Source organism: Sinocyclocheilus grahami, unplaced genomic scaffold (assembly GCF_001515645.1).
Source record: "Sinocyclocheilus grahami isolate Dianchi unplaced genomic scaffold, SAMN03320097.WGS_v1.1 scaffold438.1, whole genome shotgun sequence".
Classification (NCBI taxonomy): domain Eukaryota; kingdom Metazoa; phylum Chordata; class Actinopteri; order Cypriniformes; family Cyprinidae; genus Sinocyclocheilus; species Sinocyclocheilus grahami.
This window is the reverse complement of record NW_015505617.1, coordinates 554245-578179: the sequence shown is the minus strand read 5'-3', so window position 1 is coordinate 578179 and position 23935 is coordinate 554245. Positions and strand designations below refer to the sequence as shown.

The following is a 23935-nucleotide window of genomic DNA, read 5'->3' as shown; positions in this document are numbered from 1 at the left end:
TCCTCTGAGAAATGTAATCCTCAAAAAATAATCTCTTTTTTTTTTATAGTGGTTCTCATTTATTAATTTTTTTTGCTGATTTTTGTTGGTAAATGCCTACAATTTTTAATCATATTTTTGCCATAGTCCTCTGAGAAATGTAATCCTCTGTTGTTGTTTTCAAGTTTCTCCTCATTTTTGAAATTTTTGCCTTTTTTGTTGGCAAATTGTCTAAAAAAAATTAAGTCCTCTAAGGATCCTGAAAGCAATCCTTAAAATCATCAAAACAATCTTTTTTTTTTCTGTAATACTTCTCATAATTTATATTGACATTTTTGCCTTTTTTTTGATCAAATTTACATTCAATTTAATTTGTTTTTGCTAAAGACCTCTGAGAAATATAATCCAAAGAGAGCAGTTGTTAGTTAAAACATTTTTTTAATTTCTCAGCATAGAAGGAAAATCAAATCAGTAAGTAGAGTCTGATCACGGATTAAGTCTTGTTTGTATTGTATGATTCACCAGGAAGTACTTGATCCACAATATTTTCTTCCAATTTTCCTGTGCAATTACAGTTCTTGTTTTTGCCATTAGCTTCACATGGTGTAGCCAAAGGCCCTAGTAATCATATTTACAGTTATTTAATCCATTATAAACTTTTTTTCTCAGACATTATTAGTCTGTAGTTTGTTATTGCCATTAAAAGTGCTTTTTCTGACTTTTTTTCTAGCTCATAAGGAGAGCAGCCCTAGCCTGGTGAAGCAGGGAACGCTGGAGCAGAGAGAGGGCCCATGGGGACGTTGGACCACCTGTCATGTGGAGCTTATGCCCTGTGAGCTGCTTCTATACAGCCTGGACAGCAGCGGCAACCAGCAGCTATGTGCCGCCCTCTCACTGTCCCATTGCCAAGGGGTGAGTGCACCACAGCCACAGGATGGACGTGTACTCCAGGCCGTCTTCTTTAACAGCACTCGCGTGCAGTTGCGCGCACCCTGCCAGTGGGAGGCACTGGAGTGGTGTAGACTCCTCTGGGAACACGTCTTGGCCGCCCGTCCAGCCAATCGCAAAGGGGAGCTGGCCCGTGCCAACTCCCCTACCCCTCACGAACCCGATCCAGATGCGGCGATGGTGCCAGCCCCTCGACCCCTGGTACGTCCTACGGCCCTACCACTGTTCACCCAGCACTGTGCTGATGTTCTTAAGGCTGGTCTTCTGCACCAACTCACTGACCTCAATAACTGGAGGACCTTCACGTTTGTACTGAGCCGCACTGAGCTGCAGGCCTTTCCGACCGAGGGAAGAGGCCCAGTGTCGGAGCCGGTGTTGAGGTACCCGCTGGCCTCCTGTCTGGCTTTGCAGCGGGATGATGAAGACGGAGACACCAGCTCCCGCTTCCAGGCGGTCTTCCCTGATGATGTGCTGCGCTTGCGGGCAGAGACCGAGTCCAAGGCCCAGGACTGGGAGGAGGCCTTGCGCACGGCAGTGACGGCTCAGCGGCCACAGTGGGAGAATAACCAAGTGGTGGTAAGGAGTAAGCCAGCCAGGGAGCGACGGCACAGTGAGACCCAGAGAGCTAAACGACAGTCCGTCACCACTAGCTTTATCAGCATCCTCACCTGTCTGGCTGTAGAAAAGGGTCTTACCGCTCAGAGCTTCCGATGTGCAGGTGACCACCTTTTACAATGCATTTTCAACATTTCCTAATTTTGTAACCGCTTTTTTAGAATTGGGTTCCTTATCAGTAAAATTATCAGGGCTAAACTCCGGTGTGAAATTTCCACCCTCTAAGTGGATATGAATGAAACGCTTTTCTGCCCGGTTGTAACAACCAGCTTTTTTTAATGCAGGACATTTGAAAGCCTCACTGAACAAGGACAGCAGGCACCTGACGATAATTGGCCCATATAAAGTGGAAAAAAAACCCTTTTAGAATCAAAGGCTGCCTGGATGCTGCGATCTGTGCGGAAGCTAATTGTTTGATTCGGGGCCACGAAAGAGATTTTTTTGAATGGGACGTGTCGGCCTAAAAAGAACAGAACAGCTGGGTACATCCGTGCGCTTGGAACTCACTCTCTCTCTTTCTCTCTCTCACTGTAGTTTTTATCACCCAAAAAAAACATACACTTATGAATCTTTCTTTTTATTTCTTTCCCCCGAACAGATGCTCACACCTTATTTTTCTTTTCTATGTTGATCAGCAGCAGATTTGTATTGCGCGTTTGTTTGAGTAAATTTTTTACAGATTTTAAAGATGTAAATAGTGAGTGCTTTTAAGGTAGAACTAGACATTAAATAGTCTTTATTTTTTGTTTTCCTTTCATCTGTTTTCTTTTCTTTTAAATTAGACAGTATATTAGTGGTGTCTCTCTCAGACCCTAACCCACATCCAAAATGTCACATAAAATGGGCCAATCATAACATGTTGGGGACATACGACTTATATGCTACTGATAACACGTAATATATTTAAGAAATGTGCCTGTGACTCCTGTGTCTTGATGTCTGTTTTATTCTATAGTTGATGCTAAAATTCTAGTGTGTATGTGCTATAAGAGGATTGGATCTTGTGTGAGCAAGAGCAACTCATCCAATTGCAGGGTAGATGGAAAGGAGAACGGATCCAGTCTGGGCTCAGTGGGCTGATGGTTAAAGGTGGTAGTGGCTCTTCAGTATGAAGAGTTTTGTCTCATTACTGTTGCAGTCTTTTATTATGGCCTGCTTTGTTCTCTATCATTTGTTCACTTTGCAATACCTCTTGGCCCCAGTTTTTCTGCATCCACAAAAGGTTTTGTCAGCTAACCCAAGTCCTATGTGGGGGTTACTGAAATGGGTTGTGATGCATTCACATTGCTTAAAGATGACCTGGAGATGCTAAGGAGGGGAAGAAAAGCTATTGAAGTGCGATAGAAAGGAAGGAACATTAGTCCCTGCCTTAATTTGAATATGCATATTTCAAACTTATACCATCTGTTGTTTCTGTTAAGATTTTGATTCTTCCTTGTCCCAATGTTTTTGTTGGAGGTCTAACGAGGTAGCACTTTAAAGTCAGCCAGTGTTTTCTTCTGCAGAACCGGATAGTTCATCCAAAAATGAAAGTTCTGTCATTATTTACTCTCCTTCAAGTTGTTCAAAACCTGTATGAGTGTCCTTGTTCTGATGAACATAAAAGAAGTGAATGTGGGTAACCAAACACCATGGGGAAAATAAAAAACGATGGATGTCAATGGGGAACAGATATTGTCTGGTTCCCAACATTCTTCAAAACATCTAATTTCGTGTTCATACAGGTTTGGAAAAACTTGAGAGAGAGTAAATTGACAGAATTTAAATTTTTGGGTGGACTATTCCTTTAGTGGTCAACTAGAGGTGTAAAAATTTCTTCTGATAGTATGATTACAATTCTTTGATTCTTTCACTATTGCAATGCATCAGAATAATCGGAAATTCAATCATGACTCGATCCAATCTAATCCAATCCATTTGAATAATTTCTAATTATTTCCAAAAGTATGCTGCCAGATATTTTATTTCATTATTTTTTATTGTTTCACTTTATAATTTTTTTTAAATATATTTGTTCAATTACATTTTGGTTGGGTTGGTTTGAATTGGATCCCAGTTGTCCAGTTTACGTCTAGATCATCTCTCATCAAAACACTGCTGATCAACGCTTAATGAGCAAACTTTATTCAAATCATTAGGCCGACAGAATAACAGACCTTTGTTTAAGAGGGTCATGCATGCCATCCATTTGAAGCAGAAGCAGAGACCATCCTCTTTCCACCTTTCTCAAGCGCGCGCACACGTACACCCTTTTTCTCAAGCCAAATCACATAGTTTGCTTGAACCCAGCTTAGGCTTTTTTCCACACACTTCTACTAAAGTACCCTGTAGAGCATACAAGGACAGCAGATCAAATGGGAAGATCCAGCTGTAGGTGGGAAAAGAGGGAGTGTAGGGTCAGGTGGAGAGAATGGGTTCCAAGGGACTGCTGTTTACATCAAAAAGATGGGCAGTGCATCTGTCTCAAGCAAACACATGTGTGAACACACGCACGCACAACCTTATGCCATCTTTTTTTTTATTTTTAAGTGGATGTCAGCTTGAATAGGGGACATCAAAGCTGGGGCCTTGTCGTCTTTCACGCTTATGGAGCCACAAAGCCCCACCCTGGGGTTCTTGTCCCGTGGAACTCGGCGGGCTGCTTGAAAGTGGAGCGAGTTGTAGCCTTTGCAGCAAGAAAACCGAGAGACCTTCTTGCACTAAAGGACCGAACACCTCCTCCGGAGCCGTAACGTCTATTCTGCTAGAAAACCATTGTGCAAGTGGCACCTCAGAGCGCCCCACTTCACCTTTATTTTTCCTGCAAATAGTTGCCATTTTTAGGGCAACAGGGTGCTGCTGAAAATGAAAGAGGGGAATCTTGCGGACAGTCACGGAGTGAACACATCAAACGCCTCTTGTTTGCCACAGCTCCCCGTCTTTCCCACAGTCCCAGGTTGGCCCCACTTTTTGTGCAAGGAACATGCCGTTCCCCTGCACTTATGCTTGGCTATGAGATTGGGAAATGTTGAGAACCATATTCAATTGTAATTGAGTGAGCATCACGTGTGTTAACTGCAAAGCAGCACCTCCAACCTGCTAGAATTCAGTTGGCTCAGAGTGGTTTGATATCCACAGACATCACTGAACCCTCAACTTGGGGATATTTTCTGTGCTGTCTTTCTGTCTGGCTGTGATGTGCAAACTTGCACCTTGTGTGTTTGAAATCATGCATGGGGCTGTGCTTTACTGGCACAGGCTGTGATGTCCACAATACATAGAACCTGCGGTTTCCCAGTGGCCAACTCTTTCCCAGAAGTGGCATGCTCTCTGGCCGCTGTCCAGAATCTCTCTTCTATCAGAAGTTTGCTAGAAAGCTCGTTCAGATCTTGTTCTGTGGCTCTTTCATACATAATTGTTTTGGCACTATGTTTACATGCAATTAAAACATGCATTAAAAGTTCATTTTAAGTAGGACTAATGTAAAAATGTCACATTAATGATTTCATAGTGATATTTGAAATATAGTGATATTGTAGGTCATAATGTTGAAGTTGGTCAAACAGACCTAGGCTTCCAGTGTCATTTATTTTGCATGTTTAAAAATATATATTGCTTTATATTGCAAACTGGTGTTTATCATGTTATTTTAATGAATAACCGTAATCATAAACAGGTTTGTAGCATAAATAGTTTTACTGTTTACTTGAATATTCTTGAATATTCTTCTAGTTATTTACCTACAGCAGCTAATGAATCGGAAGACTTGCATATTCAAAGAAAAGCAGGCTACAACTGGCTCCGAAAGACAGAGATGATGCGCAGTGTGTTATTTTGTCCTTTAAAAATCAGTTTTACTGGTGCCATTAGCCTAGTGGGCAGTGCGCCGACATACGGGCGTCCCGAGTTCGAATCCCAGCTCGAGAACCTTTCCCAACCCTGCGCCCCTCTCTCTCCCACTTTGCTTCCTGTCTGCTCTACACTGTCCTATTATTAAAAATAATAATAATAATTGTATGCATTGTATCATGATGAAGACTGTAGCTAATCTACTAACTCAAATTTGAACTCCGTTGTCCATATATTCTCTTTTTCATTCCAGAGTTTGAGACATATGTGAGCTGTTAGCTGCTGATTCTTCCGTGATGCTATACAAAAACTATGCTTTGGAAGCCAATTGAATGCATACAAACATTGCCAGTTTTTGAGTCAGTGTTTCTCCTTTAATTTTTGCACAATTTTTGTTTTTCTTTTGCTGAAAAGCACAGCCTTAACTAGCTCTCTCTTAATAACAGTCTCTGTAACATGAGCGCTATACAACGAAGTACTATTTTTGGAAAAGGGTGGTATTTGTGGGTTTACGCTCTGCATGTATGCTGATTACAAGGCAGCTCTGACACACGACACCCTGCTGCATGGTCTGTGGTTCAGCCCAAATATCAGGCACCCATCAGCTGTGGCATGGGGGACACCACCTCTGACTTTTTATAGTCTGGGGTCCCTGCCCCTTAAAACCTCAAGTTTACATTGGCAGCACAGTGCAGCGCATGATGTTAGCGCCTAACCTCAGATAGAACAACCCATTACGTATTGGTTTGGAAATGGAATAGAGTGAATTTTCTTTTCATGGTACAAAATGGCAGTATTCCTTGGCGACGTATTGTGCAAGAGTCTTGTTCAGAAAATAACATTTGCCAAGTTTTTAAAAATTTTTATTTTATTATGCATCCAAAACAGCAAAAAATTACAGTTCTCCTTTAAAATTTCATAGGGCATTGCAACAATGTTGCAGGGCAAGCATAATGTTAATGTCATCAAATTATACATATAGTTACATATGTTCTTTAAAAAATATTAAACTGTCCAATGTTATTGCCCGCAAACTTTTGAACGGTAGTTTACATATTACTGTAGATTTTTTTTTATTCCTTATTTATTCTTATTTTATTGATGTTTTTAAATATATTTAATATGTACATTTACAATATTAAAAATGTAATTCGCTGATACGGTCATTTGTCACAGCACTTGTGAATATAAACTGAATTGGAATATAATGTTGTTCACTTTTATATGAATTACTTTATTAATTTTGTGGTTTCCAAACTCAACAGCATGTGTTCACTGTAAGTTGTATGGAAAGAATAGTTTGAACATTCTGCCAAACATCTCCTTTTGAACTGCACAAATGAGAGAACATTACAAAATAGAATGCATGAGGCTGAGTACATGATGACAGAACTGTCATTTATGGGTGAACTAACTGTTTTGAATCTGATGGTAAATGGTGTAATTTTGCTGCACGTACATCATCCCTGTTTTCGGCTTGGCCCTTTTCAGCCAATTAACAATGCATCAAAAATAGACCTACAGCGTTGCCTGTAAACACTGTAATCAGTGTCTCCCTCTACAGATATTTGTAGTGATAACATTCTGCGTCCCTCTTTTGGAGACTGTTTTCTCTGACTTGTTTTTGTCCTCTCTATCCTACTTCCCATCTTGTCCACATTTCTTCTTCTCCCTCTGTAGTGTATAACTGCCGATACGCTCCACCGAAAAGATTGTACAAGTCTATATCCGTCTGTGTCTGTTCCTTTCATTCTCTCTTTTTGTTCTTTGAACATCCACACTGTCCCGGCTCTGGTTCTTCCAGATGGTTAGGATAAGGGACACCTGCCATGTTCACAATCACCTGTTTTGGTTCCTTTGGGATAAGCCCTTTGCTGGAGTGCCGCCTAAACTGTTTGAAGACATCTTGAACCGCGATGAAAAGACAAAGCAATGCACTTTCATGAGCTATCTTGTAATAAATGTGCTCTTTATATATGCCTGTTCAGTACTAAGAAGCATTTAGATTCTTTCTGTTGTGTCTGGAAGGGTAAAAACAGCTTTTTAGTTTGGGTTTTTATCAGCGACTCAATCGCTGCCTTTTGTGCGGTATACATCTTTTGCATCCTCTGGATCATCAGTAATATTTATCTGTGTTTAGCCAGGGTTGTGTCGTAAACCTTGACATATCAGTACACAACCCAAACAGATTGATCACCTTCTGCTAATGATTGTCAAATTTTAACAGAGTCGTGCCCTCATCAGTAGATTAGGTGGCCATTAACGTTGTCTTTAACCCAGAGTTGATCTCTCTTCTCCCAGGTTTGATTTGTGTTGTTTGAGGTTCTTCCTTTTTATTCTTGCTTTGGTCGTGCCCTCATCAGTAGATTAGGTGGCCATTAACGTTGTCTTTAACCCAGAGTTGATCTCTCCTCTCCCAGGTTTGATTTGTGTTGTTTGAGGTTCTTCCTTTTTATTCTTGCTTATTTTTCCATTCAGGATGCCAGAGGCCAGTGGGTTTGTCACGATGCAAGGCCAAAGTTTGCTCTTATAGTGGCTGGTACTACTGCCCAAGTTGTCACCAGGACAACCTCTTCCTCATACCTGCGCGTCTACTGCATAATTGGGACACTAACAAACACAAGGTATGCGCACAGACCTGTATATCCAATCCATATCTTCAGTATCATTAATAATTCTGTACGTTTTCTTGGTGCATTTGAGTTTAGAAATCAGCTTTTGCACCACCCAGCAAAAGAAACCAGACATCCAACAAAAGCTGTAAGCGATGATGATTAACAACACCATTTTTGTTGTTCAGGTGTCAAAACAAGCGAAGGAGTTTCTGGAGTTTGTTTATGAGGAGCCCCTGTTAGATGTCCAGCAGTTGAACCCGTGTCTGTATGAGCATTGCGAGGCATTGGCGGCCATTCTCAAATTGAGACAGCAGCTCCAGTCTCTCAGGGCTTACCTCTTCAGCTGCCGGGCCACAGTGGCAGAAGACCTCCGCCGCAGGTGAGCGATGCCAAAAAGCAGGAAGAGGAAAGATTGGGAAAGTAAAAGTAAGACAGGTTAAACATGACAAAATGGTGCATTTTCATAATGCACATTGTATGTGGATCAACTTGTGCTGGGTTTGAAACAACGTCATTTTGCTTTATTAACCAACCACTGTGTGTAGCAAACTAGCAGCTTATTGAATTATTATTTATTATTGTCAGTTACTGCAGTATAGTGGTCAACCAGTAATGATGTTTCAGTTGACAATGTGATGTTACACAATTTAATGTTAGTAAATTTCATATATTCAAAATTGCTGATGTTAAACGGGTTAGTGAAGGATGTTAAATGGGTTTGTGAAACTGATCTCAAATTGGACCAATATAAAAGTGAGTTTTTTCTCTCACCTATTTAAAAGAGGTTCCAATAACTTGAATCATATACAAATGTATTCAAATCTACTATGGCTTGTTATTGTGACAAAATTATATATTTAAAAAACAACCATGGAGCAAGAGCAAAACTCACTTGGAAGACTGTAGAAGAAAAAAAGTTGTTTAATCATATGTGTGATTTATTTATTTTTTTTCTCTTGTTAAGAGCCCGCTTAAAAGATTGTATTGTTGTTAGTTACATCAAAACAGTTGGAGTTACAAAGTCAGTAAGATAAGGTAAGTTCAGAAATATTTCATTCATATCAGTGCATGAGTGTATAAATATTTCCTAGTTGTAGTACTCCAGTGATTCTGATTACAGTGTTTAATTTAGGCCAGCAGGGACACACACTGAGCTTTTCCTCTTTCTGCTTTGCAGATTTCTAAGATGGGACTGGAAGTTAATATATTGTGGAACAACATAAATATTTGTGAAGTCTTGCAAGGCACATAAAGTAGTGGATGACTGCCGCTGGTTGCATTTGGTTTGTTGCCCTGCCAGTATGTACAGAGGGAGCTTGCTTGTAATACATATGTATTAAGCTTGTAGTACTAACAAAGTATACATTTTTAAAAGCTATTTCAATTGGTTGCTGGGAATAAGATCCTTATGCAGATCTTTAGTGGATTCCTAAGGGCCAGGTTCAGCAGGAATGTGAAGGAGCTGTGTTTATGCAAAGGTTTCGGCACTAAAAGGCTTGTCTATATGATGAATGCTTCAGCTCTTACCAGGGTCAGTGTGGAGACCACGAGATTGCGCTAAGAGGCCTTAAACATTCACACCATGAGAGACGAAAGTGTGTACAGCTCTGTGATGAAATATTACATAATGGAAAGCTACTTCCAGCTCTTCCCCAAAAAATGGCTCAACTCCTTTTATATTGACAGTTAATCATCAGAAAAAGATGGCTGTTTACTTAATTTAGGGATAAGTGGAAGTTTAGAAAGAGAAAAATGGATATTTAAATGGATATTTCACACAAAAATATAAGTTTATATATATATATGTGTGTGTGTGTGTGAGAGAGAGAGAGAAGAGTTTGGTTCCAAAACAGTTCTAAAAAAATTTGAGTTCCTGCCAAAATCAGTATTGTATCTGGTCGGTATTGAAAAGTAAATTTTTAATTTTACGCAAAATGCGATATCCGCTGTGTTATTCTCTCATGTTTTCAAACGCCAGTCTCCCTTCTCTGCAGAATGCGATACATCCGCTCAACCAATCACAGCGCACCATTCCACGCATTGTAAACAGTAACGACGCTTTGAATACACCCGGCATCCTAGACACCCATATCTTTGAAAATCAAAATCTGGATTTGAATTTTTAATGTTATTATAACCTAAAAATGCGATGTGAAAGTTTGAAACAGAAAATAGTGGTTTTCATCTTGCCACTTTCTTGGTAAAGAAAACACGTTTTTACTCATTTTTAAAACAATTAATCAAAATGGATTTATAGCGTTTTGGAACCAAACTCTTCATATATACATATGTGTGTGTGTATTTAAGCAGCACAACTTTTTTTCAACATTAATAATAATAATAATAAAATGTTTTTCCCAATAGTAATGTATTTACTGCATTTTTTACTGTTTGTGTCCATACAATGAAAGACAGTGAGGTCTAAAACAACACTGGACCCTATTGTTTTCCACAAAAGAAATTAAGTCGTGCATGTTTGTAGCAACATGAGGTTGAGTAAATGATCACAAATGTTTCATTTTTGGGTAAAGTAAGAGGAAACTGCAGTTTATTTCTCCTAGTGTCCATGAAACACCCTTGGATTGACAATGAATTTTTTTTGGTGGTAAACTTACCATCTTTTTCTGTTGAAATAAAGTATGGCATGCCAAAAAACTTAAAAAAAAACTTCAAATGTTGACTTAATGGTGTTGCTAATGCACTCTTAAGCTACACGTTCAGAACACTGTTTGTTGTTTGAATCACTGAATTATTGAATGGGCCAGTACCCTTTCCTATGTATTTGCGCCTTTGAACTCCATGATGACGTAGCAGCAGGATGGCCATTTGATGTGCAGACGTGAGGGCTCTAGTAAAGGGAACCTCAGTTTGAACTGAATATCCTCTCTGAGGTTCATCTCCTTGGAGCGGTCCCAGCTGCCTACTGAGTGGTGACTATCTGGCCACTGTGTTTACGGGGCACAGCAGCAGTGACCCTAGCAGGAGGCAGAGCTAGAGGGCTAGTGTTTATGGCCAGGCTATTAGCAGGCATCAGGCTAATGCTTCGCTTTTCCAAACAGTGTAGGATTTATGAGGGCGGTGGCGCTAAAATATTACCTTAGCCATTCATTGCCCAGCCGGGACGCTCATCAGCGGTTGTGAAGAGGACCACGAGTGTTTACACTAAGCCACAGAGAGAAGGGGGAGAACAGTCACAGTCCACACCGTTGAGCCTGATTTAATGCACCTCACTGATCCACAGGGGGCATCCACATGCATGCTTACTACCTTTGTCTGTACCTTTCATTAGTTTTCCCTAATGTCTGGGGTTGGGAAATGAGAACCAGTTTTGAAATGCATTGCAATACTATTCATGGAAACTGTCTGCCACAGGATCTACAGTTTGAAACATACAACATAACCAGTATAGTCCATTTCCAGAACTATTATGAGCCAGATCTTTTTAGTGAATCATAAGCAAACAGTGTGATCAGTAGTTCAGTTGTTGAGTGAATTGTTCTTATGAATCGGTTCTTTTTAGTGAATCAAAACCACACAGGACAGCCAGTGTAGTTCAGATGATTCCTGAATGAATGTTTTTAGTGAATCAAACACATACACCTTACTGTGTTTTGTAGTGCTCAAGACTTGTGACACTTAAAGGCATAGTTCATCCAGAAATGAAAATTGTCATCATCTACTCACCCTCAAGTTATTCGAAACCTGTATGAATTTCTGAATAACTGAATGAAATATGAAATAGACACTACCGTTCAAAAGTTTGTTGATGGTAAGTGTTTTGTAATGTTTAAGAAGTGCCTTATTGCTTACTTAGGCTGCATTTGATCAAACATTTGAAATACTGTAACATTATAAAGTACCTATCCTATCCTATTATGTAATAGTATTACAATTTAAAATAGCTGTTTTCTATTGCTATATATTTAACATGTAAACTATTCAGGTGTTGGCAAAGCTGAATTCCCAGCAGCCCTTACACCAGACGTCGTTGTCACGTCATCAGAAATCATTCTAATATGCTAATTTGATGCTCAAGAAACATTGTTATCAGTGTTGTGTTGATTAATATTTGTGGAAACTGTAATGCATTTTTTCAAGATTCTTTTAATATATAGTTGAAAAGAACAGCATTGAAATAGATGTTGTCGTATAAAAATTGAAAGCTTTTGAACGGTAGTGTAGTGCATTTTTTGTTTGTCTAGTAGTGTTGTTAATATATAGTTAAGGACAATTATTGGATTGCATGTCACCTCATAAACATCTGTGAAAAGGAGTAAATGTACCTTTCACAAGAATTGCTTTACATTTAGTCATTAATATTTAACAATTACCAAACCAGAACCGTTAAGAATTGTAAACCAAAATCATTAAATTCCTTATTTTTTTCCCCAACCCTTATAATTTTTTTTTCCATAGAAGGCTGTCTGTTCACTTGTTGAAATACTTGGTAGTATAAAATTTGCACAATTCTCTGATTAACTGCTACAATAACTCTGTTTACTTAAATATGGTGCCTCCAAACTTTTCTTTTTTCTCTGCTTTTGACCACAGACTGCAGCATATCCTACAGTTTCTCTGTCATAAAAGCGTACCTATCCACAGGCAGTCGAGAAAAGAGCAAAATCAGCATACAGTCTCTTGCTTATGTGCTTGCCACCCTCTGATTACTGTGGCCGGATTTGGTTCTCTTTTGTTAGACAACAAGCGCCATATCGCCTGGTTACCACCACTGTAAACACTTACGTATTTACCCTGAGCAAGGACAAAAGATATCGACATGGAGCTCTGCCATGAGCAGAGATGAATTTATGCTTGAGGAGATGGAAAGCCGAAAGATGAACTGTCACCATAACCAGAAGTAAATGAACTCCTGGAGAGACCCAGGTTTATTTTCTCACACTGTCCTGACTTGAACAAGCTTGACAAAGGCAGGCAAATCAGCGTAACAACACGTCCGCAGGGATTAAGTTAGGATTTCATCTTGTCATACAGAAGATAGCGCATTAGACCGTGGAATCTTCTCAATGCAATATCTTTTCTTTGTCAGCCTTCCTAAGATGTTCAGTAATACCTCACTTGTTATATCAGATTTGTGGGTATGTAAAGCTTTCCAGACTCTTTATCAGGCATTCATACCTCTCTAAGGCCGCAGATCTGTCAGGTGTGATCTGTAAACACTTCAGTGGAAAACTCTTTATTATTAAAATAAATAATTTATATATTTTTTAATTAAAAAAAAAATCTGGTTTAGGATTCCTCTTATTAATTCAGATTCTTTAATAGTCCCATTAAAGGGATAGTTCACCCAAAAGTTAAAATTTGATGTTTATCTGCTTTCCCCCAGGGCATCCAAGATGTAGGTGACTTTGTTTCTTCAGTAGAACACAAACTAAGATTTTTAAATTGCAGTCTGTCAGTCATATAATGGAAGTGAATGGGAATCACGGCTTTGAGAGTCAAAAAAACATACACAAACAAAACCAAATTAAACCCTGCGGCTCGTGACGAAACATTGATGTGTAAAGACACAAAAGGATCGGTCTGTGCAAGAAACTGAACAGTATTTGTATCGTTTTTTACCTCTGATTTTCACCGCAATGTCTGAACTGTCCTGTCCTGAGCGTGTTCACGTCTTCTTCTTCTTGCTTTACGGCAGATCGCAGACTTATGAGTGCATTACCGCCACCTATCTCTCAAATGGACCATTGACACTATCTACAATCTTAATTAGGAGTGTCAATGGTCCATTTGAGAGATAGGTGGCGGTAATGCACTCATAAGTCTGCGATCTGCCGTAAAGCAAGAAGAAGAAGAAGACACGTCACACGCCGGCTGTTGAGAACGCGCTCAGGATAGTTCGGACATTGCGGTGAACCAGAGGTAAAAAAAACTATATAAATACTGTTCAGTTTCTTGCACAGACCAATCGTTTCGTGTCTTTACACATCAATGTATCGTCACGAGCCGCAGGGTTTAATTTGGTTTTATTTGTGTATGTTTTTTGACTCTCAAAGCCATGATTTCCATTCACTTTCATCATAAGACTGACAGACTGCATCGGTTTGAGTTAAAAATCTTCGTTTGTGTTCTACTGAAGAAACGTCTAGGATGCCCTGGGGGTAAGCAGATAAACATCAAATTTTTATTTTTGAGTGAACTATCCCTTTAAGGATTTTTTTAGTAATCTTAAGCACTAAATTTGATTAAATAATATTTTGGGGAAAATTTAATTCCATTGATGAATTATGAGATAATTTTGATAACCAATACATTTCAAGCAAATTTTGAAAAAACTGTGTTTATGTACACTTTTTATTGACTTCACAGGCTTTATGTGTAGATTCACTAAAGAACAAACTCATAAGAACCATTGGCCAGTCCCCTCTTTTCTGGATAATTCTGTGGGCCCTTGAGTTTGTAATGTGAGCAGGCGTGGGTGAATGAGAGAGGGAAAGAGCGAGTGTAGGCTCATGGGAGGAGAGAGGTGAAGAGGGCCATAATAGCTAGCCAGATGGAGAGAGAGAGAGAGACAGAGCCGCCCCACTTCACCCATAATAAGGGGTAGTGCTTTTAAATGCCTATTTTACAGCCTTTTTCCAATTCAATTGAATTAACCCCTATTTCCAAGCAATTTGGACCCATGTTGTCATGGTTACAGAGGCAGGATGATGGGATACTAGCGTTCCACCTGAAATGGATCTGTATGTGTATGTGTGCAGGCTAATGCAGTTTTTATTTTTTACAGATATGTGCAGGCTCAGTTATGATTTGAGGTAATATGCATATGCTTTTCGTTCTAATGTGATTTTCTTGCTGTTTCTGCAGGATCTTTCCGAGGGAATACCTGCTACAGCATGTGCACCTCTACTCATTGGCAGACCTGCAGCAGGTAATTTTATCTCTTTCCTCTCCATCTCAGTTTTTCTTTATACACTTACACATGTAAGTAGGCTCACACGCATCTTTTTCATGCTTATTTCATGCTATGTGGGAAATTCTGCTGAGTGGAGTAAAATTCTGTAAAATATGTTTCTTAAGAGTGTTTAAATTAACAGAGATTTCATAAGCAAATGTGTAGGATGTTGAAGGATTTCAAACTCAAAAACAAAGTGTTGAAATGAAATGTCATTGCAAAAGATACAACATATCAATCCAAATGGCACTGACAAGCAAATTATGCCTTTTTTTTATTTCTCATTAATTTCACATCACAAGTGTCCTAGCATAGTAACCACAGATATTCATCACTGTAACAATAAATATCATCTAATAATATTTTTTCTTTGCATATTTAAGGTTTTCCTTTTTTTTCCAAAAACATAAAAGATAACCCAAGAAAGTATCATGGTTTTCACAAACATATTAAGCAGCACGGTTTTCAATAATAAGAAGTGTTTCTTGAGTACCAAAACAGCATATTGGGGTTATTTATGATGGGTCATATGACACTTAAGAGTGGAGTAATGGCTGCTGAAAATTCAGCTTTACCATCACAGAAATAAATTACATTTTTAAATTATTTACAGTATTTTTAATTAAATAAATGCGGTCTTGGTGGGAAGAACAGACTTCTTAAAAAAAATATTACTGACCCAAAACAGTTGTGTGTTGCCTTTTCATTTAAAACAAAATAAACATTTTATGCTTGACAAAATAAATAAAATAAATGCTTGACATCCAGGACATTCATACATTTTTGTGTGGCTGATGTGTTAACATCTTTTTCTGGGCCTGTATGTTCACATTCCTCCTCGTCCCACCTGATTCTGATAAAAGACTTCATCACATTCACACACACACACACACACACACCTGTAGCACACATCATCGCCATGTGGAGTGTCTGTTCAGTGTCATCTGGCAGTGGGAGTTGAGAGGCTGTGAGAGTGAACTGTGTTTTTCACACCCTTCCTCTCGAAACCCTGACCCTCACAGAGTCACTGTAGATCTATGTGCAGCCTCAATGTCAATGACACGTTAACCTTCTGCTTTTCACTTTCTGTTGTGAATCCATCTGTAATAAGGTTAACAGGATTTCTGCAGGTCTCAAAAAGGTCTTGAAAAGTTGTCTTAAAACTAAACAAAGTCTTAAATTCATAAAATTGTGCCATTAAATGTTGCATAAAAGAATGCTTTTGTTAGTATTTTTGTCTTGTTTTCCAATACAAATATCTAAACAACTTTAAATCAAGATACATTTACTTGAGATACAGAATGAAGATATGAAGAGTTTTTTTTTTTTTTTTTGCGAAATGAAGTGACTTTATGCTTTAAAGTAAGAACAAGCATCTTTTAGTGACATAAACTTTTCTCTTTGATTTAAGTTGAGTTCTCGGAGCCCACTGGAAGATATTTGTCCTTTTTTATAATCATGAGTTCACTTTATTTTTATTTGATGAACTTTTCCCATCTTAATTTAAGCTTTATTTGCACTAAAAAACTAAACAAAAGTACTTAGAAGGATCAGTTTTGTGCAGTGTGATGCACAGAAGGTACAGTAAAAAAAATTGTGAAATTAATTAAAAAGTAATGGAGATCAGTTGGAAGTTGTGCTGCAATACAACACAGTGTGTTCTCTTTAGATATTTATATTTAGAGAACATATTGCGTTCTTTCATTTCTTCCTTAAAATTTCTTTAATAGGTCTTAAGAAGTCTTAAATTTACCTTTATAACTTGCAGAAATCCTGGTTACAGCTCATAATTTGATCAGTTGTAATTAATTTGCTCCTGTTTTTTTGGCTTATTGCAGCAACTTTTTTCTCTATTCTCACAGTCATCATTACACTTTTTAATTGAACTAAAATTAAGAAATTTGCATGCTTGAAATAACTATATGTCAAGAATATAGGAAACTGTGCTCCCATACATATCTCTCTCCTTTCCTCAGCCCCCTGTTATCATGCCTGAATTTTTGTCACTCCTTTGTTTCTTAGGAATGACCCTTGCCCTTATTTTTCTGTTGCTCTCAGAACATCTCTTCTCCTGTCCCACATCCCCGCTCCCTTCTGTCTCCTGGTGGGAGGCTGGAGTCCCTCTCCACCCCACGTTGCCCCCACCCAGCTAACTAATTACTGCCATTCAGGAGCAACGGGCAGAAAAACAAAGCGTGACAGTCCTGCCTCTGCTTCCATTCCATTCTATTCTTCCCCAACATCCCATTGCCTGACACTATACCTCTCTGACCTTTTTTTAACATCTTTTGCATTCTACATGTCAATTACAGCTTGTCTTGTTTTATTTTATTAATTTATTAATTTATAGTCAATTTAATTAATTCATTTATTTTTAGTGAATTCTGTTAATTCAGTTGCTAAATAAAGAAATGTTAAAATATTTAAGTTTTTTTTTTTTGCCACAAAACAAAACAGTCTCTTTAAACCTCTAACACTAAGTATGATGAATTGTAATGGGGATGCTTTCTCTCTCTTTTTCCCAAGGCTCTGTCTTGCTCAGTATTGGGTCTGTGGGTCTTAAAACAGAGTACAATGTTACAAACACGTCTGGGTGTCAACAAAAATGCATAATATTTTCTGTTTTATTCAGTTTATTTTAAACCAGATATCTGTGTCACAACAATTTGGCTCATACTTGCATCTTTGAAGTGAAACGGCGCAGTTCTCTATGGTTCTTAAATGCTCTCTGTACTGTCAGTTCTTTGTCCCTCTTCTTGTGTACTTCTTATTCATGACGTCTCCCCCACTGCCTCTGTAAGGCCCAAATTTGAGGCATTTCCCATTCACGTCGCATTACTTTCTCTTTCAGCTTCTTAATTGGCTTACCTTATTAAAGAGCCATTTTCTTTTAGTGTTGCTACTTAATGCCGGTTCCTCCGCAGCTCTGGAATGCTCGCCCTCCTTGTTGAGGTCACTGAATGCTGAACTATCTCCAGCAAGACTCCAAACACTATAGACTAAAAACAAATGCTGTCCCCATTTAGTTCAAACAATTAGCACAGAGTTTTGGGCAGTCTTCTTTTCTTTTTAAAAATGACCCCGTTGACCATATTTGTTTGCCCAGAAGCCAGTTTTGTTTGGCCACTGCCTTTTGTTTGATATCTCCACTGGAAGAGTAAGAAGAGTTAACCAAGTGCACCAACATGGACACAAGTACGAGTGCGATATAAATGCTAATTGTATGCGTTGTACCGAAAACAACAGCATTGGTCTTGCCAACAATATGCACTTAATTGAGCTCAAACGACAACATTCAGGTCCCCAGAAGTTACATACTGGAATTTCAAAGTTGTCTTAAAACTAAACAGAAAGTCTTAAATTCATAAAATTGTGCCATTATATGTTGCATAAAAGAATGCTTTTGTTAGTATTTTTGTCTTGTTTTCCAATACAATTATATAAACAACTTTAAATCAAGATACATTTACTTGAGATACAGAATGACGATACGATATGGCGAAATTAAGTGACTTTTTGCTTTAAAGAACAACCATTTTTTAGTGACATGAAAACTTGTTTTCTCTTTGATTTAAGTTGAGTTCTCAGAGCCCACTGGAAAATATTTGTCCTTTTTTATAATCATGAATGGGAATCTGATGAGGAACATCAGCTTTCAGTATATCCATAAAACCATCATTCTTCAAGTATACCTACATGGAACCTGGTCTACCGTGACCTATACATTCACATGGTCCACGTATATGATGAAACGTCATGCCCACTTCACACTTGACCCTGGCAGGGCGTCTCTCTCTCTCACTTCCTCGCACACGCTGGTTGTAATCCTGTTTTGCGAGGCCCTGGCAGGGAGGGTGTTATCCAAACAGAGCTCACACTCTTTTTTTATCTGTCTAATCTGGGCCCTTTCTCTGCCATTTAATGGAGCGGGCGAGGACATTAGGGCCAGGGCTGAGGAGGGGATGAAGAAGTAGGCGCTAAACTGTGGTTTTAGGGGATTAAGCAGCTAACGACAAAGCACATGCGAGACAGGAGCAGAAGGTGGGGGATTTGGGGGGAGTTGATTTGGCAGACGTCACCCATGCCCCCCGCAATAGCCACAAAGATGCTGTTTTTAGTGAGCTAACTGACTTTGAAGCATGTGCTTCTTTTTTCAGCATAATTTGAATAAAACAATGACTTAAAAATGAACACGAGTTTCAGAATGTTAGTATTTGATTTCTACCTTTTGTTTTAATAAGCACTTTAGCTGCAAATTTGTGTGAAGGTTTTACACAAATGTGCAGTTAAAGTGCTTGTTAAAACAAGAGGCAGACATGATCATGTTCTGCAACTGGATTTGAGATGATCTAGAGTGCATCTTCAGTGCTTCAGTAGATGAACTGACCATCTAAATATTTAATGTACACTACTGTTCAGAATGATTTAAATGAAGTCTCTTAAGCTCAACAAGGCTGCATTTATTTGTTTAAAATGACAGTAAAAACAGTAATGTGGTGAAATATAATTACAATTTAAAATACAGTGAACTGTAATGTATATTATAAAAGGTAGATTTACATTAATACTGTTAATGTATAGTAATATTGTAGGTGTTATTTATTAGATTAGATAAGATTCAACTTTATTGTCATTGTGCAGAGTACAAGTACAAAGTCAATGAAATGCAGTTTGCATCTAACCAGAAGTGCAAAAAGCAATATGTGTATAAAGAAATATAAGTACAGGTGCATCTCCCCTCTAACTGTTACCAGGAGGATTACTGTCCATTTGATAATGGAATTTATTTTTGATTTTTGCATGGATATTTCAAATCTGCCTCCTCTCTCATAGCTGTTGAACACATTTAGTGGAGGCCATTTTATAGCAGAATCGCTTGGGTCACGTTTTACACTTCCCTAGGTTCCTCCTCCATACTTTTCCATCCTATTTCTCAGCATGTTTAAAGCTTATAGGTTGGCCTGCAAATAATCTGCACCTGCAAAATGTTCCCTGAAAGTTCCACAGACTTTAGATTATCATCTTTCACAAAGTTCTACACATCCTCTGTTCCTTTGCATTTTTGTTTATTAGTGTTGTGGTGAACTTACATCAGTTTTTCTGCTAAGTGTAGCACTCAATTTACACATTTGCCAATGCATTCTGTAGAATTTCGAGATTCTGTCTTGTAGGGTGGACAAACTGGTAGAAATTTGTCAGTTGTTAGAGATTTTGACTATTGCATTTATCACAGTTACCCTCATGTGATGCTGCAGTGTTATGAAAGTTTTAGTTTAAATGTTTAAGTGATTTTAAACCGTTCAATCGATTTTAAATTGTTCAACCGCTATAAGGGACGAAAGAAACTCAATTTGCTGTCTGATAGATGGTTTCAATGCACATACATCTGGAATGTGTGCACAAAAAGCTTCCAGTCATAACGTTTTATGTACTACATCTCTGAAGTATTTATTTTGTTAGACCTACATGAAAAATCTAAAGCACTCTTTATTTAGTTTGTATCTTTACTGTTTTAGTTTTTTGTGCTATTGCTTGTAATTAGTTTCTTTTTTCTTATTTGTGACCCTGGACCACAAAACCAGTCATAAGGGTCCATTTTTGGAAATGGAGATTCATACATCCTTTGAAAGTTGAATAAATAAGCTTTCCATTGATGTATGGCTTCATGGAACATGATCTTTATATCCTAATTTTATATATATATATATATATATATATGAATGACTTTTTACGTTAGTTAGGCTAGTGTTTGCTCTGAAATCAATATTGTGACATTTCAATGGTATCTAAAATGCTGGCCTCATAACAACCTTATTTCCAGCAAAACTAACTATATTGTGATATACTGTATAGTTAACGTGAAATACAATGACTCATATTTTAGACATATCACCCGCCTCTGCATTCCACTTTTGTAATATATTTCTCTTTCTTGCAGGTCATAGATGGAAAGCTTGCTCCCTTCCTCTCTAAGGTGATCAAATTTGCCAGCTCTCACGTCTATAGCTGTAGTCTGTGCCGGGAGAAGGGCTTCATCTGTGAGCTTTGCCACACTGGCCAGGTCATCTATCCCTTCCAGGAGAATGCCACCAAAAGGTGAGACCTGTAGCCACCATTTCACCTCTAAACGTCTCATGATCTTGAAGGTCTATGAAAGCAGAGATGCTACATACAATGCCCAGAGTACCTTTACAAATTAACTTAACATTTTTTTGTTTTTACTAATTAGTCGCAAAAGGATTTTTAGTGGATGCATGAAGTCAGTTTCCCTTAAGGACAAGTGTCCCAGCAGAGAAATCACAGGTGGACATCAAAGATTTTCTTCATCACTGATGATGATGATGATGGTGGTATTGTAATCCCACAGCTCTGTACACTGTAAGTGGCAGTTGTCTGTCAAATGGTCCACAGCTCATTGCTGATGATTGTCCAGCCCCTGTCTCATGTTAGTCACACCCAGCGGGCGGTGGATTGGGGTGTAATGGCGCAGTGATAGGCCATCCTGTGTAAGGGGACAGTTAATCCCTCGAGCATCTCGGCTTTTTTCAGCATGCTGTGTGTTGTCCGCTTATGGCCTGCAGCTGATAAACCACTCTCTGGTCTTCATACCATCAGTGTGACTAGAATCTCTCAGACTCTCCAGCGAAGTGGAGTGCAGTTCCCAGAACAGATGCTGCTGTTTAAACATAGCTACTCACACGGCAACACTGATAAAGCCTCAATAATGATTGGTTAGGGCTGCTACAGTAAAAGTTACTTGATTTCATATTAAAATGTTTCATATTTTATACTGTTCTGTGTGATTTTCTGGTCTGAAAAAGACCCTTGCCATATTTGTACATCATGGACAAAGACTGTTTAAAACTATTTGTATATGTATTTGTATATATATACACACACACACTGCCATATACATTTGTGTATATACACTGCCATTCAAAAGTTTGGGATCAGTAAGATGTTTTTTAAAGAAGTTTCGTATGCTCAAGTCTGCATTTATTTGATCAAAAATACAGAAAAAAACACATTTTGTGAAATAATATTGTCATTTGTCATGAAATATTATTGTCATTATTGTCATAAAAATATAATTTGTTTTTGTGAAGCAAAGCTGAATTTTCAGCAGTCTCCAGTGTCACATGATCCTTCAGAAATCATCTTAATATGCTGATTTATTATCAATGTTGGAAACAGTTGTGCTGCTTAATATTTTTTGGAACCTGTAATACATTTTTTAAGGATTCTTTGATGAATAGTAAGTTAAAAAGAACCGTGTTTATTCAAAATAGAAACTTTGTTTTACAATATACACTACTATTCAAAAGTTTTGGGGTCAGTAATGTTTTCTTTCTTTTTACTTTTATTCAGCAAGGATGTGTTAAATGGATAAAAAGTGATAGTAAAAACTCATATTGTTGTCTGTAAGATTTCTATTTTGAATAAATGCTGTTCTTTTTAACTTTTTATTCATCAGAGAATACTGAAAAAGGTATCACAGGTCCCCAAAAAATATTAAGCAGCACAATAGTTTCAACACTGATAATAAATCAGCATATTAGAATGCTTTCTGAAGGATCATGTGACACTGAAGACTGGAGTAATGATGCTGAAAATTATATTAAATTCGGAAACCAATATTAGAAATTGCAATAATATTTCACAATATTATAGTTTTTTTCAGTATTTTTGATCAAATAAATACAGCCTTGATGAGCATTAGAGACTCCATTAAAAAAACATTGAAAATCTTACTGATAATCTTTTTTAAATATATATTATTTTTAGCACAACGTAGCAAAGGACTGAATGCACAAACAGATTAATTACATGTAATTATATAAATCGAATTGCTGCATTACTGTTAGTAGATATTTATTCACTGATAGATCCATTCAGATCTGTCGAGGCAGTTTGAGTGTGTCTGTTAGTACAGCTGGATCCAGGTGTTGCACTAACTGCTTCGCTGTTTAGTTTATCCAGAATTTTCTGGGTGTGTTTGTATGCACTTCATGTTGTATCTGTAACATTACATGCTCAATAGGGCAAAGGTGTGTGGTCATAAGAGCAGAAGGTGTCTCCACACCCCACCGTAAATCCATAAATTCCACAAACCACCACCACACCTCTCTGAGGAGCAAGTACACCATAGTCCTTATGACTTTGGATACTTTCTATTGGAAAGAATTATTTATTTATAGAGACCGATTTAAAATAGACATCCTGTCAGCTAGTATTATCTTGTTAGCGTGCTTTAGTGGTTTTATTCATGTTGGGCGTGCTTCAAATTGTAAGACATTTTCAGATCTAGTAGTCGGTTTAACTCATAGTTCTCTTTAAAGAGGAAATCAAATTAAGAGTTTTTAAAATGTTTATTGAAAACAAGGCCCTTTTAATGCTTTAGTGCAAAGTGTAGACCATTTTCAGGAATAGACCACCAGTAGTACTTCTGGTTAGTATGGCACAACCTCTTGGCCAACAGTGATCTCGGGTTTTAGTCTTGGCTTGGCAGGCCAAAAACTTTAACCACTGCGCTACTACCGCCCATGATGGTGCACAGAAAGAAATTGTTGCTCTTTAGAGGACTGAGGAGCCCTGGAGCTCCTAATTGTTCTAGTAAAGAAGGAGCTTTAAATAGACTGGGAACTTTTTTAGCCTGTATTATACACACACATATAAAGAGATGGATGGATGGATAGATAGATGTGTGTGTAATACAGGCTAAACAAACTTACTGCATTTATTTGATCAAAATACAGTTAAAACAGTAACATTGTTAAATATTAATACAATTTAAAATTTGAATATATTTTAAAAAGTTATTTATTCCTGTGATAGCAAAGCTGAATTTTCAGCAGCCATTACCTCAGTCTTTAGTGTCAAATGATTCTCAGAAATCACTCTATTATGCTAATTTGGTGCTCAAGAAACATTTTTTATTATTATTATTATCAATGTTGAAAAATTGCTGCTTAATTTTTTTTTTTTTTAAACCAAATCTAAAATTTTTTACTTTTGAGAAATTTTTTTTATTAAGGTC

General features: G+C 37.9%; 1 protein-coding gene across 5 annotated transcripts in view; it reads left to right on the top strand.

Annotated features, from left to right (window-relative positions):
• The window catches only part of LOC107551948 (pleckstrin homology domain-containing family M member 3-like), a 40737-nt gene that overhangs the window by 14238 nt on the left and 2564 nt on the right, over positions 1–23935 (top strand). For 2 of the 5 annotated variants that reach the window (XR_001604826.1, XM_016233748.1), the window contains exons 3-7: positions 710–1645; positions 7849–7994; positions 8171–8364; positions 14811–14874; positions 20837–20994. Coding sequence is in view for 4 of the 5 variants with exons in the window: in XM_016233748.1 (XP_016089234.1) it covers positions 710–1645; positions 7849–7994; positions 8171–8364; positions 14811–14874; positions 20837–20994 (1498 nt within the window). In the remaining variant the exon portion in view is untranslated. Of the gene's footprint in view, positions 1–709; positions 1646–7848; positions 7995–8170; positions 8365–8949; positions 9021–9162; positions 9642–14810; positions 14875–16920; positions 17163–20836; positions 20995–23935 lie in introns of those variants that run through there. The other 3 variants (XM_016233749.1, XM_016233751.1, XM_016233750.1) reach the window with 3 other exon arrangements.